The sequence below is a fragment of the Uloborus diversus genome, chromosome 4, assembly GCF_026930045.1.
Source record: "Uloborus diversus isolate 005 chromosome 4, Udiv.v.3.1, whole genome shotgun sequence".
NCBI classification, from domain to species: Eukaryota; Metazoa; Arthropoda; class Arachnida; order Araneae; family Uloboridae; genus Uloborus; species Uloborus diversus.
In genome coordinates, this window is record NC_072734.1 from 127,468,232 (window position 1) to 127,486,245 (window position 18,014).

The 18,014-nt window shown below is 32.7% G+C and overlaps 1 protein-coding gene across 1 annotated transcript in view; it reads left to right on the plus strand.

Moving 5' to 3' along the window:
• The window catches only part of LOC129220206 (receptor-type guanylate cyclase Gyc76C-like), a 317,828-nt gene that overhangs the window by 211,360 nt on the left and 88,454 nt on the right, over positions 1-18,014 (plus strand). The window contains exons 7-9 of the mRNA XM_054854570.1: positions 3,711-3,901; positions 4,475-4,577; positions 6,226-6,304. Coding sequence (XP_054710545.1) covers positions 3,711-3,901; positions 4,475-4,577; positions 6,226-6,304 — 373 coding nt within the window. The remainder of the gene's footprint in view (positions 1-3,710; positions 3,902-4,474; positions 4,578-6,225; positions 6,305-18,014) is intronic.

Sequence of the window (18,014 nt, forward strand, 5' to 3'; positions counted from 1 at the left end):
CCCTCAAGTCTGAACACCTTTTTTTTGTTTAAAAAAGTTTTTTTTTTGAAATTTACTTTTATTTTTTAAATATTTTGTTGCAGTTTCCTATTTCTTTCACTCACAAATCTGTGCGACTTCCCTTTGCTTTTTTTTCTTTTCTTTAAACTCGTAAAGCTTTGCACCATCGTTTTTTTCCCTTCCTTTAAATTTTTTTTTTAATTGCACTTTTTTTTCTCTCTTTTTGCATTTTAATTTTTTTGCGCCCTTTGGAGGTCAAGGTTGACGCCCTCTTGCGGGACCCAGTCCGCCCCTGGTCAGTTTCTGGCTTTGTGTGAGCGTTGTGTCAACTCAACATTGTGTTTGCGATCATGTATGCGTATTCGCAGTTCTAGAACTTGAGTACGTCACCTTTTGGTGAATTAGGAAATTAGCCAAATAGGTAAAACATTTCAATTTTGTGCAGACAAGGTAGATGTCCCATTGAACAGGTCATATCCTACTCAAGTCGGTTGGTCTTTGTTTAATCTCTGTTAATCGCCGTTAGTCAGAGACTGCAGTGCTTCCTATAGTTTATTTGAATTGAGAATATGAGATATGCTTATTTAGGTTTCCTCTATCTGCATTTATTATTTGTACAAAAAGTTTTGAATCACCCAATAGAAATAAAATGCGACACAATTGCTCCTTTGTTTAGCAGCCAAATTTCCTATTGACTAATTCTATGAATAAAACAGTGTCTTTGACTACTTTTATGACCATCTAAATCAGCGTGTTTTCCATTCTATAATACGTGGAACCCTTTTTATTATTAACTTTTCCCATGGAACCCCTGGTTTATCGTCAACAGTATTGTTTGAATGCAACATTTAAAAATGGCTTCCTTGTAATAAAAACAAGAAATATTCCAAATTGTCATCAAAAATTACTTTTATCAAAAAAAAAAAAATCAATTATGTCATTTTTATTTAAAAAAAAAAAAGTAGTGTTCTTGTACTTGTACTAACACAGTTCCAGTTTCCAGTCAGGCCATATATTGACAATAATTGAGCTTTCAATCCACAACTCACTTTGATGTTTTTTCTGTTTATTTGGAAAATTCTGAATGAATGCTTCGCTCAGTACTTTTTTCGATGAAATTTTAAAGTGACTGTTTCGAATTAAAAAAAGCAACGCGGAATCTTTGATTAATCTCTTTAGAAACTTGGGGAACTGATAAACACAATTTGAAAAACGCTGTCCTATGTTAAGAAATTTTCTTCATTATCTTACTTGAACAAAATATCTTCATTTCTTTAAATGAAACGAATTTTTGAATTAACGCAATAATTCGAACTTAGCTATAATCATGTCTAAAAATATGAACTTTGTTATCGCTCCTCTTAAAAATTAAATATGCAAAAAATAAGTATTTTCAAAGGTTCTATTTTGAAACTTGAGATTATAGCGAAAACTCGTTAAAGGTTTAATACAGATAATTAGGGTTCTGTAACGAATTTTTTTATTGGTCAGACGCAAATAGAATAGATTATGTTTTAAAGCAAAATTGTGAGGATATGTTTCTGCTTAGAATTGTCGATAATGACAGTACATTAACTTTCATTGTTTTAAGACAGTTTAGCTTCCTATTACTTTGCTTTAATTATTCTAATTAGACATACCGAAGTTTTATCCTTACAGAAAGCATGATGTCACTTGAAAAAGTAAAGAGAGTAGAAATCGTACTGATTCCCATTGCACATCCAGTAGATTTTTTTTATTGCACAGGTGATAAAGCCTGTTTGTTGTTAACCCTTTAAGGATTGTTTTACTGCATATTGCACCCTGTCAGGAAAAGTCTCACTACTCAGAATTTGGGAAAAATGTACTAACTAATGGTTTAAAATCAAAATTTAATGCTCTTTTTTTGTCCAACTTGCACAAAATTAGCTTACATAACTGGTGCGTGGTGGCGATAAAACGATATAATCAATAGTGACACATCGTTAAAATTTCAAAATTTAGAAGATGAATTTTAAAACTTAAAGTAAGCATTATCAATTTAGACAGCAAAAACAACCAATAAACATGGCTTTTTTTTTTTTTTTTTTTTGCGTGTTTTGTAATATTTGAGACGAAATTGGTTAAAACCTCTATTGCAAAAACTTTGATTTTGTTTTAAATGCTTTTTTTTTTTTTTTTTGGAGTTGTGTCATTTTCCTTGGCTGGGCTATATGTGTTTTCTAAACGCAAACTAATTATTGTATACAAATAATTATTAAATTGTAATTTTTGTTGTGTGATTGGGGCATCAGAATCTTAATATTAGCCAATAAAAAATAATCTATTCTTTGGGGTTGTCCGAAAAGGATGTCAAGGGAGAGAGTTTTCATAAAAGTGTGAGGAAAGGAGAGGATAACAAGAAACATGATAATCACTTTTCATGTGTTTCTGAAAATAGCGTGACAAGAGGAAGGTTACACCTTCTGACAAAGATCAAATATGTTGAAAAAAGTGTTACATTTAAGAAAATATTCTTTTTGTAAACACCGCAAACATCGATTTTCTCCCGTAAAGCTTATGGTCCTAAAAGTGTTAAGTACACTAAATAATTATGAAGATTTTTGCATTTAATCAATGAGGAACGATATTACATTCACGTGGACCGCTAATTACATGATGCCGTCCAAAATTTTTTACATCAACAGTCAAATACGTCAAAACTTTAAGTAAAGTAATTTTAAATCGCTAATTGAGGTCATATGTTTTTGAAGGTTCTTTATGAAACTAGAAAATCACCCGTCGAGGTATGACGGGTGAAAATTGCTTCTACATTTGAACGAAGCAATTTCCTGTTTGGTGATATTTTGATTGATGAAATTTTAACCCTAACTCCAGTGGATTAACCCTAAACTCCAGTAGATAGCGTTCATTGTTGACCACTTTTTCTTTTTTACTTCCTTTTACAAAAATGGAAGTATTGTTTTCGCTAAAAAATTTTCACTCAAAAATCGACCTTAACTTCCATTTTACTCACCCCTGAATGAATATCGTGTTGTTTTTTTTCGACTCGACCACACGAAAGAACGTATAGACACGCGAAATATCCATAATGGCGATTCCCGAGTTAATTACAACGAATTTTCTCGTGACGTCTGTATGTATGTACGTATGTATGTGCGAATGTGCGTATGTATGTCGCATAACTCAAGAACGGTAAGTCCTAGAAAGTTGAAATTTGGTACGTAGACTCCTAGTAGGGTATAGTTGTGCACCTCCCCTTTTGGTTTTATTCGGATGTTTCTAAAGGAGTCTTTTGCCCCTTTTTTGGGGGAAATCATTGTTAATTTCGATGTAAACTCAAGTGGTGTTATAATTTGGCGGACACTTGGCGATATATCGCCAGTCTTTTGGTCGCCAAGTTTTGTCGCCAACTTGGCAACAAAACTAAGCGATTTTTTTTAAAAATAATTCTACAAATAAGTAAACCATAAGTAAAATAAGTAAAATAATAAGTTGTTTTATTTTTGAGATGAATATGTTTATGAAAATCTGTCTCTGCAAAGCAGAAGTAAAATACATGAAATCGGAACCTTTTTCTTCATTTCCTCATGAAGAAAAACTGTAGAAATTACATTGATTTACTCTTCCCATCAAAACTCTGATGAATCCTACTTTATCGTTTATGGGGGAAAAAAAACTTAGGTGAAGCTTTTCACCTAAGTTGGATTACTGATGTTCTCTGATTACAGGTGTTACAGGAGCCATCATGCGTCTGGATGCTGACGGTGACGCTGAGGGTAATTACACAGTTCTTGGTTGGCAACCCACCCCACCTCATCTGAATCTTAAAGTGGCTTCTAATCAGCCTATTCCACCTTATTGTATGCTCCCCGTTGGACGATTTGATGCGTTTGATTCGCCAGAAGGTCCATCGCAATTGGTAAGTTCCTCCATGTTCTTTTACAAACTTGCATATTTCAGTATTGTCTGTGCATTTGAACATAGTCGATTTCAAATTTTTCCTTGGCTCGTCATTTTGAAATTTCCTAGGAAGAGAGAGGGGAAAATTATATTGAACTCAATGGGAAAAAAACCCCAAAGAAACTCCTATACTTATATGTAAATTCATATATTTCTTAAAGCAAGGGCAAGAGGACAATTGCTCCCTTCTGACCTATTTAAAGGAAGGACAGGACTTTAACCCAAGTATCTTTGGAAATATAAATCTGGGATGTTATTTGTGCGTTTCAGATAAATCCAAAGTATGAGATTTGCAATATTTCTTCGATAAAAGATACGTTTACTTTGATTTCTTTTCTCTCCAAAATTTTGAAGTACGTTAACTCCAACACTTACCTTGCTAGCAAGATGCGGTTTTAATATTTCTATTGCTAAGATATATTTTGAAGTATCAAATAGTATGCATTTTTTTTGTTGTTGTATTTTTTAATACGCTTAAGAATTTTTGTGCTTCGTTGTCTTTCAAAACTAATGCTGGCATTTTTTACAAAAGCGTTTCAGGCTCTTCAAAGAAATTCTGTGGGTGAATACTGACAAACCTCCTGTTGATGAGCCTCCCTGTGGTTTTGATGGCAGTGGCTGTAGCGCAACCCCAGGTATATTTTATTAGAAAATGCTATTGCAAAATTATTTTGTTCGGTTAGGTTTTTTGCTCAAATTATTCAGCAGGGTTATTATGATTTTTTTGGACTACAAGAAAAGTAAACAAAATTTACCTGTGCACATTTTTTAGCTGTAGTCGCATTCCCTAGTATTTTAGCAACAAGTGTAGAATAAATGGCTGCACCATTGTAAAGGAATAAAAGATGGAGAGAGTGAAGCCTTTAATTCTTGAAGCAAGGATCGTAAGTCCCGTAGTTTATTTAAAAGTAAAGAAATGAAAGAAATAAAGTTTCGTCCATTCGTTTTACGCAAAAAATGTCTCCCATTCGTCGGAGCTGAGCCATGTGACTTGAGATCTTTGCCTCAGCATTTCCTTAGCTAATGATTGGGTTTTCTCCCTCCAGTTATTAATTCTTGCTCTAAGGGCTTCATGCATCCGTTTTGGCAGGTATTGTAGTAAGTCATGCAATATCTGAAACTTTGCAGGGGGCAATAGTTACCAACTGGTGGTACAAATGCTTCTTGGTGTACGTGAAAATCTGTAAAGGTTGCACGATTAATTATTAAAACGTACATAAAAGTACATTGGTGATGCTATACTTTAATTGCGACGAAAGTTTCGTCTTACATTTGAACTGAATACTGAATTACTTTGTCACCTAACTTCTGGGTTGGTTTTCGCAGATAAAACTATACAGAAGTAGAAACCGGTTCTATGGGCAACCGAGACTTAACTATTAGACGATCGAAACAGAAAAGCTTATGCGTGCAAACAACGTTTGCCGTTAGCTTATATGCCTAGGCCTACAGGATGCAAACGGTGTTGCTTTCTCGTAGATTACGCTTCTGTCCGTTTAATTCAAGATTCGCAAGTTCAATGGCTTTCCGCTAAATAGGTGTGCAACTAGTTATAGTACATACATCTGTGAACTGCACCGATCAGCAAGTTATATAAACTGAGAAATCAAAAATAAAAAAAAAAAATCAGTGGCGGATTTACCTTGCCGCAAAGGTCACAATTGTGAGAGGCCCCTGTGTCAATGGGGTCCCAAATGGGATTTAATAAGGCACATGAAAAACATTTTACATATTTATGTCTGTCTCTAAGGAGTCCGCAAAATTGCATTGCGACGAACCTCTAAACCTGTAAATCCGCCGCTGATTAAAATGTATTTTTTTTTTATGATGTGTTTTGAATGGTATTAAATCAACCCCAGAAAATAATTCTAAAGATGTTTTAATAAACAATCTGCAGTCGAACCCGCTTAATGGAGTAGGCAATTTGTCACGAAAAGTTAGTCTAATAATCGGGATATTCCATTATCCGGGATAAAATTAAAATGCATCAACGGTGTTGTACTCTTAATTTTTATTATATTAGGCGGGATATTTTATCCGATATTCCAAAAAGCAGGTTCGACTGTACTACCATTAAATACTGACCAATAGTTTTCTGTTTCCTATGAAAAAAAAATCATGTACTGATCTGATCTTATCATTTAAGAACATTTTACTTTCTGTGATGTTGTCTGAAGAACGTCAATGTTCTGTAATAATAATGTGTTTAAGCATAGTTAATGAATAATATTGAAAAATTTAATGATATGTTACGACACAGCATCATATTTTTTCCTCTTCCAGACAGAGCCAAAGAATTTGCATCGGCTACCCTTGCCTCCCTTTTGTTCATATCTTTGTTCATCATCTACATGGTATACAAGTAAGCATCTTTCTTAATTATATCCATTACTTACTTTATTTTCAACAGAAAGTATATGACTGGGAAACATAAAGTAAAACTGGCCAGCTCTACATTGAAATTATCGCAATGAAGATCACATCATTGTCCATCTGCTTCTTTTACATGCCATTTTACATTCATAAAATCTTTTATTTAACTAGTAAGTAGGGAAAGTGTGCGAGGACATTTTATGCTCGCATCTATGATTCCTGTTGTATTGTATAGGAGGTGGGGGGTGGGGGAAGTCTTTTTGGTCAAACTCATACCATGTTGCATTCTTTTTTTATAGAATACTCTACAAAAGGGTCTAAAACTCGGTTTAATATTAGCTGCGTCGCCTGGTCTTGCACAGTCTTTCTCGAAAATTTGAAGTTATGCGAAGTTATGCCATGTGACGCATGTTCAATTATCCGACTTAAATAAAAGGGAAAAAAAGTGAAATTTCCCGTCAGAGAAATGACAACAGACCCTAGAAACCCCAATTTAAGTTTGGACATGATGTCATCGAGAATCATCTTATGGCGTGGTCAACGTTTTTCTGGGTTTCTCTCATTTGTTATGCAAATTTAGATTAGACAACTTTAGGTGCCTTCCAAGTCCGTTGAAGCTCTTGAGTCATAAAATAGAGGACAAACAAATAACCCAATTAATCGGCGGGAACAGTTTTTAACAAAGTACATAAATTGTAAATTATTGCATAAACGTGGTTCAGAGTGTTTCAAACCCTCTTTTTCAAGTGCATTGAAAACCAAAAATAATATATGTGCAGCTTTGTGTTTCGTTTATGTGGTTTATATCTGCTTACTTTCAGAACAAAAATTTATATTTCTAGCAATCAAATGCATAGCACGCCTCAGGCCTTTTTTTAAAAATGTTGTTATGTTATTATTATACAATTGTGCCATCCATAAAGCCGCAATTTAGTTTTGGATTTTTAATGACGCGTGACATTTAGAAGTTCATAAAAGATGGAGGTTAGCTTCGTGCATGAAACAGATAGTACCTGTAAAATCTTGTAAACTGTCTCAAAAGCAGACTTAATATTGAATTAAATATGTAAATAACTAATAGAATCGATGCATCTTTAAAATTAGTTATTTAAATAACCCGTCCGTAGTTGCATTGCTGTTACAATTTGAATAATCTAGAATAAACGTTTCCATTCGACGAGGCAGTTAATACCAAATTCTACATTAAATTCTTAACCGCAATCGCCTTTCTGTTTCGAATCGAACACAACAGAACGCCAGTGCAGAGGTTCATCGCTTATTCTGTTTAAGGCCAGAATTATTCGAACATTCCTCTAATCATAATCCCAGAGCACTCCAGCAATACCTTCTCTTTAGAAAAGCTAATGATTCCTCATTATGATTTCCCCCAAGGTCATTTAAATATGAGTGTGTGCTCCCCACCGATAAATCTTGCTCCCGTGTAGTCTTGTTGTAACATTCCAAAATTAAACTTACTATGTACCGAGATTGTTAAAGTTATCCAAGCTGTTAGAAAGGGTCCGAAGGGATTTGACCCTTTCTACATTCGCTGTAATGTGCGTTAAGCACTAGGGCATTGTTGTGGAATTTGTTTTGCAATTGAGTGGGACATTTTTGAGCTGTTTTAAATTATTCTTACCTTTAGTACTGTTATGTTAGATCTCTATGGGTAAGAGGCTTAAGTCTTCTTATGTAAGAAACGAATTGTACGAGGGCTGTTTAATAAGTAATAAGACTAAATTAATTTTAAAAAATCTAGAGCAACTTTAATCGACATATTTTACATGATTTTTTTAAAATAACTTCTGCCGGACAAAATGCATTTATTCCAACGTTCTCTCCACTTCTTAAAAACTCGTGAACGTGAAGTTTTTTGTAAGAGCTTTTTCAAAACTGCTTCCACAGAATTTGGACATGCTTTGTTGCTTTCAAAATGTTTGCCTCGTAATGGTTTCTTAAGTTGAGGAAACAGACAAAAATCACTAAAAATTGCTTCATCGTTGAAAACTTCCTGTATTATACAAAGATCTCCAAAGCTGATTTTTGCTAACGAAAGCAAACTTAAATCGCTTAATTTTGTTCCAACTACGCTTCCATTTTTGACAACTGGCTGCGTCTTGCAGGTGCTCGCCAACAGGCTTCAGTTCAACGTGATACTCAGGAATATGAGTCTGTACACGCCAACTATCGGTAGGTACCTTTTGTTAATGCAGACAACAGACATTTTTCATGCCACAGAAATTAACTTTCCGATTAGTGGTTTCGTGGCAGTAAAATTAGTCTTATTACTTATTGAACAGCTTACGTATATATTTTTTAAGCATTTCTTATAGTTATTTAAAGCTTATTTGCAAAATGCATTAATCTCTTAAGCATATGTATTTCGCCCACATTAATTAACTTCCAACTACTGGGTTATGAAATATTTATTCGAAATCCATATTCAGATATCATGAACAAAAATTTTCATCGCATGGTTTATTCATTGAATGAGTTAGCTGCACCACAATGTCAGACCCTTTATTTAGGGGGGGGGGAATCTCTAGGCTTGGTAAAAAAAATGTTCTTCCATATAAGTGGGCGTTGTTTTCCGATAAAATTTGCATTGAGTGTGCACCCTTGGCCCCCCCTCCCTCCACATTTAAGGTTTAGAAGTTACGGGCCTGCATAATGTGTTAAGCTAGTGACGCCTAATCATCTTTTCCCAAAGGTCGCACCTCATATGAAGTTTTTATCAAAGCTTACGAAACTTTCCGAAAATTTGACAGCATACAAGAGAAGCATAATACTAAAATTTGAAATTAAAATGTTTAAAATTTGATAAAATATGGACATTTAAAGCAATTAACTTTTCACTGCACATGCGCGAAAGATAGCAATTTAAAACTTTCATTATCTAAAACTCAACTAACTTCTTCAACTCATAAAAAAATTCCAGTTCAATATCGTAAAAAATTAGAAAGTTATCAGCGATCTAATGAGCTAAATTACAATAATTCTCGGGTAGGCGTCGAACCGTGAGGGGTCGTTCGCAAGTTTGTAACATTTGTTTGCAGTCGTTCAGTGTAATTCATGATAAAAACAGCTTATTTGCGAACGATCCCTTTCGATTCGTAGCCTATCCAAGAGTCATTCAGATTCGGCTCATTAGATCGCTGATGAACTTTCTGAATTTTTAAGATATTGAACTGGAATTTTGTTATGTGTTGAAGAAGTTATTTGGGTTTTAGATTATGAAAGTTTTAAATTGCTTACTTTCGCGCATGCGCAGTGAAATTTTTTTATCAAATTTTAAACATTTTAATTTCAAATTTTAGTATTGTGCTTCTCTTGTATGCTGTCAAGTTTTCAAAAAGTTTCGTAAACTTTGATGAAAAACTTTGCGTGTTATATGAGCCAAAAACCTTCAAAGAAAATTTGTAGTTTTGAAAGAAATGGTTATATTTTCGTGAATATCAGTGATACCTTCTCAGAAGTATGAAAAATGATTTCACGTAGTAAGCTAACTAATTTCTGAAAGTTAAATCTTATTCTGAGCTATTAACGATGAATGATGGCTAAAATTTTTTTTTTGCTTTCTTCAACTTTTTACTGACCCCCGAAACGCAAGGGTGATATAATTGTTATTGCAAAATGACAGCTGGAGCATATTTTTTATGTGACAAAAGTTTAAAAGCATTTGGTATAAACGCCTTAAAAATGTGAATTTTTGAAAGTGTCCCAATACTTTTGGTCATATAGTGTAAATATTCAAATAACTGCAGTCACTCATTTTGAATAGATCCATTTTCCAGTGTTGTTTATGCTGCACATGTGTGCGCAAAAGTAGTCAAAACACCGAAAAAAAAAAAAGAAAAACGCCGCATTAGTACTTCGAACAGGACGATTGAATTTTCTTTTTCAATTGAAGTAAATAGGGAAATTTTGAGTTTATTAAAAGTGTTTTAATATGTTTTTGTGTTGACAATAAAAAAATAATTTTTTTTAGTTTGCTAGTTCTTTTTAGCGTTTTTTAGAGTTGGAAAAGTTATTAGGAACCCCTGTTCCTAATGAGGCTATTTTTCACTAAATTACTTCCAAACATAATTTATTTTTTACATGAAATGATTTTTTTTTCTGATTTTTATGAGCCATTTGATGAATGTACAAAAATCGGAGTCAATTGATTCATAAATGAGCGACGGGCCTCAAAATTTCTATGCATGCCTCTGTCCCTGTGCGATCAATCTCTTACCGTCTTTTATATTAATGTAACGTAACATTTACTTCCACCAAAACATTTGCATGGATAACACGCACTTAGAAAATTTCAAAAATATAAAGCAAACATAAATGATGATGGTTATGAAAACTCGTGTAATCATTGAAGTAACGCTCCATGCATAAACATATATTCTTTATTCTTGTTCTAAACCATAAGGTAAGCAGCAAATTCAGTCTTTAAGAGAATTTTCAGTTGGTAGGACGAACAAAACATTTTACATTCCAGTTACTTCATAAAGTAGCTAAAAATATCTACAGACGCTGTTGTTTAACCATATATTTCCCCCTTCCATGGTACTTATTCCGTAGCTCCGAATATAAACTTTTAAATCTTTGTAATTTTCACTGGAATAGTTTCAAAACTCTTGTAATTCTAATATTCCACTCTTCAACCCAACAAAACTTGTAACCATTGCTCATTATGTTCACGCTTGCATGAGTTTAATTACGAAAACTTGCTAATCAAGCTCGGAACAGGATTCTGCTTACACGAAGTCTGAATTCTACTCAGAGTTTGTTTATTTATAATTAGCATTCTTGCAATATTTGAAAGTTGCCAAAATCAATGAATTACTTTTAAGAGATTCGTCTTAAAGTTTTATAAGTTCTGTTGAAATTTGGGCTGAGGATGTGTCTTCGAACTTGCAGTGTCTATTGAACTTCACCTAAATTCTATAGATGGGGTTTTACTAATATGTATTTCATATTTTTCACTCTTGATATAGGTTGGAGGATTTTATGAAAATGTATGGGGGGGGGCGGCACACGTAAACACAAATGTTTTAATCTTGATCGAAATGATTTTTCTGCATTTTTGAAAATGGTCAAGATACTGTGTTGCATATGTCTTCATTCATTTAAAGCTTTCTCAAAATAATTTTGCTGTATTTTTTTTAAAGTTGTTGATACAAAGATTTTCACTTATTCCATCTAGTGAAAAGTTGCTACTAAGCATTTCACTTACAAAAGATTTTCTTTGCAGAAAATTTAGTCTAAAAAAGTTTCGTTTACAAATTTAATAATTAATCGGAAGAATATAATTTTTATTATATTGTTATTATTATCATTATATTGTTATAAATATCTTTGTTATTATTATTACTACTGTAATTTTTTTTCTATTATAATTACCATTATTGTGATCATTATTATTTTTGCCCTATTATTTGTTACTATTATTGTTATTAAAATTATTATTACTGTTATTATTTTTCTGTTATTATATTTATTATTACGTTAGAAACTTGATTTAAAAATGTTTACAAAACTTTGTCACGAATACTGAGACTTTCTTTCATAGTAGGGGAATGTGGGGCAAAGTGAAATGGCTAAGATGACTGAGCTTTTTGAAAATGAACAAATTAGAAATTTGTTTCGAAAATTACAGTACAAAAAGGAAGAACATTATATTTTATAACAAAATTTTCGTTGAAACATTATTTTTTATTTTTGGTAGCAATTTTGAGCCTTCAAAAAATAGTGGAAATTTTTCACATTTTTAATGGGACAAAGTGAAAAATGAAATATTTTTCAAATGAAATATTTACTATTTGATTGTAAAAAATATTTTTGATCAAATGAATCAGCTAATAAAATTTTTAATGAATAAATTAAAAGAAAATGGAATAATAAATGAATAACTAAATTAATTAACTAATTAATGTATGAATTAAAACAAATGAGTGAGTAAAATAGTGAATAAATAAAAAAAGAAGATAATGAATCAGTGAATAAGTGAATTACTAAAGGACGGAGTGTAGATTAATTAATACATGAATACGTAAGTGTAAATGACTGAGTGAGTAAACGAAATAAGCTATTTCACTTTGCACCGCCTGTACTCGACTACTTGAGCAAAATATTTAAAGCACAAATGAGCTTAATATTAACTAAGTAAACATTGCATTACATATTAGAAGGTTTCAATTAATACTAAACATGTTAGTAACAAGAACTGTAATCAATTTATAATACAAAATTTGTTTTTTACTTCCAACACTTATTACAATAAGATTATCAATTTTTGAAAATTGCTTGTATTATCATATATATTAATATTCAGCGGTATTTTTTTCCTGACTGGAATAGACTACATGTGCAACTACATTGTTAAAATATTACCAGATAGGTGGCGTTAAACGCAGAGCCCCGCTATTCACTTTGCCCCAAATTCCCCTACTTCACTTTAAAAGTCCGATACCTTTTGACTTGGTAGATGGGTAAGTGAACAAAAAGTCGCTACTGTGCAGCTTTTTTAAAAGGCGTTAAATGACTTCCCTACTTAAGGAGGGAGAGTGAGAACGAATGCGACAATGTTCAATGAGAAATTCCCGTCGTTTTTGCTAAAAATATTGTCTATTAATCTCTTTATAGTAAATAAAAGTAAATTTTCAATGAAATTCTGGAAGGAAGTCTGTGGCGGACGTGCACCTACAGCCTTGAAATTTGGTACAAAATTCCTTCGAACCCAGGGGGTGTATACCTGGAGTTTTATTTCTCTAAATTCGAATCAGTTTTTTTGTAATTAATTTTTTAAGCTCAAAAACCGCGTAAATTGCTCATTATTGCCTATTAAAGGGGAGAAAAATTACTTGCATATATTAATATTACATGTCGTTGGAAAAGGTAGAATTTTCCGCGTTCTACGCAATTTGTTTCAATGCTCTAACTTAAATACGATGGGAGTGTTTCGCGTTTTTAGCAGGAACTTTTTTAGGTTTAACTAAAATTTTTGCACTACTTTCTTCATTAAATCTATCAACAAAAAGCGAAAGAATTGTCCCACAGTTTTCTTTTTGACACCACTGAAAGGAGCGGCTTTTTTTACTCCTGATCTAACTCCACCTATGGTCAAAAAGCCAGGCTTCTATCTCCAAAGGAAAAAAAGTTACAAGCCTTTGAAAATAAAATTTGAAAAATGTCATCTCCATTAAAAATATTGATGTTTTATTTGGCGTTGCCATATAGTTACGTCTTTTCGATTCGCTTTTTTCTTCTTTCTTATTCACCAACTTTAAGAGTTTCGATTTTAACGGAAAATCTTAGGTTCAACTCAATTCAAGCCCTGAACTAAAGAGCAAAATATATTACTAGAGCCCACGAATATGAAAGCAACTTTTCAAACGCACAAAACTGCAATTTTGCAATGCTCAGGGGCCCTTTCACTCTTAAGCTCTGTAAGTTAGTAAAAGTTATTTTGAAACCTGGGGAAGGGGTGCTCTTTTTTCCAAAGGGAGCTCATAATACGTTTTCAATCAGTTTCTTTTTAAGTGACGATTTAAATCTTTGCGAATCAAATAAGATTGCGAAGCAATCTTCGGGGGTTGGTGAGCGTTAGCGAGCAGGGTGCAGAGCCCCCTAGTATTTCAAAAAAAAAAAAAAAGAATAAATGGAATTTATCAACGCAAAATTTTAAATAGTTTGAAATTTTAGAATTCTTTTGACGTGTCTTATTTGATGTTTCACTGAAGAATTGTTTGAATAAGGATTTGATTAAGGATGATTTGAAATCACAGCAGTTGAGACATTTGCAGATTAACATGAGGGCGAGGTTATGTTAATACACATTCGATGTGATGTATTAGTGTTTCGTGAAGCTTGTCGTTAGAGGTCTAAATTGTAGTTCAATTGTGACAACCTTAAGTTAATGGAACCGTTATAAATTAATTCAAGGAATCTAATCGAAGACAACGAAAATGAGCAATCCGATAAACAGGAGTTTCGATTTCAAGTACGAGCACATAGGGGCAGGTTCGAAAACAAGGGGAGGGTCATGGGGGTCATGACCTCCCCCCCCCCCACGGCCCTTAACCAATGGAAATATTATCTATCCTAGTTGTGTCCAAATATTTTGTGAATACAATGTAAACGATTGCAGAAACCTTTTCAATTAATTAAGTATTTTTGAAGTTAATTTTTGAAATACCACTTCCTTTCATTCCTTATGAAAACAATGTGTTACGTTTATGTCCTATTAGGTGCTTTATTATTTGAACACTATTGAAAAGAAAAAGATAAACTATTTTTTATTAAATGTATTTCTTGGCCGATCTATAAATAATCAAAGAATATGTATGTATGTTCCTTATACATATCCACAGTTTACGTCGGATCTCGACCAAATTTGGCAGGTAGTTTCTTGGACACCCGAAAGGGACACGGGGGGGGGGGGGGGTTTGAACGCCGAAAAGTACCGAACCGTTCGAGATTTAATTTTAGGACCCGAAAATGGCATTAAACTGCTCTTTCTACCCGAACTAATTGTCCGATTGTCTTGATTTCAGTCTCATTCGAAAGTCCGCAAAAATGCCCCTAAAGTGGAGGATTTTAAAACCACCAAGGCTGTAAAATCACCAGGAGATGAGCAAGAAACATTTTTAAGTAAAGGAAGATCAATTTTAAATCAGAAAGATATATCGTCAGCGGCTAGCTCAGTTTTAATCAGCGTGAATAAAATCATTCAGAAGAAAGATCGGTTATTTTTTTCCTCTACTGCAAACAAATAAAATTCTTGCTTTTGTTTTGACGCTTTTCCTGCAATTGGGGGATTTAAATTTTTTCCTTTTTGGTTATTTTTCCACGATCTGTCGGGAAGTTTTAGATTTTTTTTTTAAATTTTTTGTTCATGCCTGATTGTTGAACACGTATCACTTGACATAAGTTTCACTTTCGAGGTAGACTGTGCAAAGTCAGCTATTTCCTTAAATAAAATTCAGTAAATGGAAAATTATTAACACTAAAAAAGCACTTTCTTTCACGAGGCTTTTTTTTTATCGCTATTTTCACGAGCTCGTCGTAATTACGAAAATCTGAGTCTCGCGAAGTGTTTTATTCGCTTTATATATTAAAATCCGCGTAATTTTCTTCTCGTAAAATCACCGATTACTACATTTTCTCGAAAATTTTGGCTCACAAAAATAAGTGCTTTTACAGTATTTGGTGGTGTAAAAGGAATCGATCCTCTAAAATATTTTAATGTTTATCGAGTAGGTGAAGGTTAATAGTTTTTTTTGTACTCATTGGACTGTGTTGCGGTTGTTATCGCATAGTTCGCCTTACTATTGTTGGCACTCAGCAGATTACAAAAATCAATTAGCATTTTATATGCACGCCGTTTGCTGATTGTAAAGAACAATATTTATGATTCATTGAAAAATTCCAATAAAAATGAGGATAACATTAAACCCCCATTAAATTTCTAAACAAAGTATTGCATTTTTGCATCCTCGGTCTGCTGCAGATAGCAAATATTTTATTGAAAAGAGAAATGAAGAGGGCAAATTGGAAATTTTTGCTGGCGTAAAAGCCTATGTGTACTATTAAAAAACAAAGAATTTTATCTATATTAATTGATTTGATCTGTTGCAAGTTGACAACTTGAAACAGATGAAATCAATTAAGAAATATAAGCCAATCATTATTGAGAATTAGATTTTGTAATGTAGACAAGGCCAATGTGCTGAAAAAGATGCAAAGTATATAGAGATTAAAAGGCAAAAAAAGAAATAACAGCGTCTAAAGGCACAAATTTCAGATTGCTTCAGGCACGTGTTTCGGCGCTACAAGGAATGCTTTTCATCCATAAACTAATTTATTTTGCAATGAAAAAGGCGTTCCTCATAACGCCAAAACACGTGTCTGCAGTAATCTGCTACTTGTGCTGTCTGACGTTGTTCTTTCTTTTATTTTTACTTCTTATGCACACAGGTATTAATTTAATATATACAGATTATTTTTCATTTTTTAAAACTTTCATTGAATTTTTCGTCCCATTGTTAATTCTCCAATGTGCGACGCGGTGGTACACGTTAGTACTGATAGTATTGTTCAAATGCAGGTTTAAATGTGAACAAATCCTATGCAAATTCATTTCTTAATATATATTTAATTTCCGTCCGTTTTCTCTTTAATTTTTGTCTCTATTTTTTTTTTTTTTTTTTTTTTTTTTTTTTTTTTTTTTAACCTTAATTTTTCCAACTCGCTTATTTGGTAATTTTGCATGCGAATAAATTCATCAACGCACAAAAAAGCATACTAGCTTTTCCAAACTTTTTTTGCGAAAACCATGGCAAGAGTTTTATTTGCTTGCTGTTTGTATTAAGAAGCACTCAAAATAAATGGAAAAGGAGAACGGAAATACTTTATCGTGAAAGGATCCAGGTAACAAGAGGATTTAATGTCAAAAGTCTAAAGCTATTTTGGCAAAGAAATGTTTTTCTCGTCATTTTCTGTCTAGTTGGTCATTGCGGAACTAAGAAAACGAAAACTTTTTCTATCATACGAGGAGTAAAATTCTTATGACAAAGAATTTTTTTTCTCTTGATAGAGGAAATCAAATAAATATTTTTTTGTTTGTTTTTCGCCCCTCACGAATGAGATAACTGCGTCTGAAACAGCGTCTCTTTAGGAAACTTGTGTTTTAGTGCTATTCTGTTAGATGAGACAAACCTGTTTCTTTTTGCTCATAAATGTACTTTTCCGTTTAATATATTTTATGTAACTTTCTTGGAAAAAAAAAGAGAGTCTGAATTTACTTTTTTCACAGCTAATAGCATTTAGAAGTTAATTTAAATGCAGTAAATTTTCCATTCTAGTGTGTAATGACTGTGTTAAATCTTTTTTTGCAAAATTTGCATTTAGACAAAATTTAAATTCAAGTTAATTATTATTATTATTATTATTGTTTCATATTATTTTTATTGTTACTATGTTTGATACTTTTTGCTATGAGTAATTTTCATTAATTTAATACATTATTGTTGTTGTTATCCGTTATTACTAATATGTTCTTGTTTCTGTTACTCTAGTTATTAATTATTATTTGTTTCGCCATGCTTATGTATTTGTTCATCATTATCCTTAACCAGATAAGTTCAAAATGCGGCAAAACCCTCCAGCTTGGAGAGTTTCAATTGTTTTTGTATAAAAAAAAACACCTCTATGCAAACGAAATCTTTATTAAGCTCTTATACAAAGTGTGTTACGATATATAATTCAATATTTAAAATAGATTCAGATGTAAATAAATAAAAATGAACTTGCGTTGTGAAAACTGAAAGGTGAACTATATATACATAAATACACCTCAGAGATATATATGTTACGGTGAGGACTGGAAACGGTTTGATGAGTGTCTGAGGAGAGATTCAGTTAAAATTTTGAAGGTCAATACAAAGTACGAAAATGGTTGTACGACGCAGGGTAGGATGAAAACATGCTAATAAATATGAATAGTAACTGTTCCAATATGTCCTATTAAACTGTTACAATACGTTGATGCAGTTAACTTGAATGATAAACATGTCATAGATGAATAGTAGTGCCCAGGGTAGGAGGAATTAAGTCGCTCGAAATAAATATTAAAAAATTCGAGCTAGACTTATTCTCGTCATGGTAATCTAAAAAATCAAAGGAACATCAACTACGGTCAAGTGAGG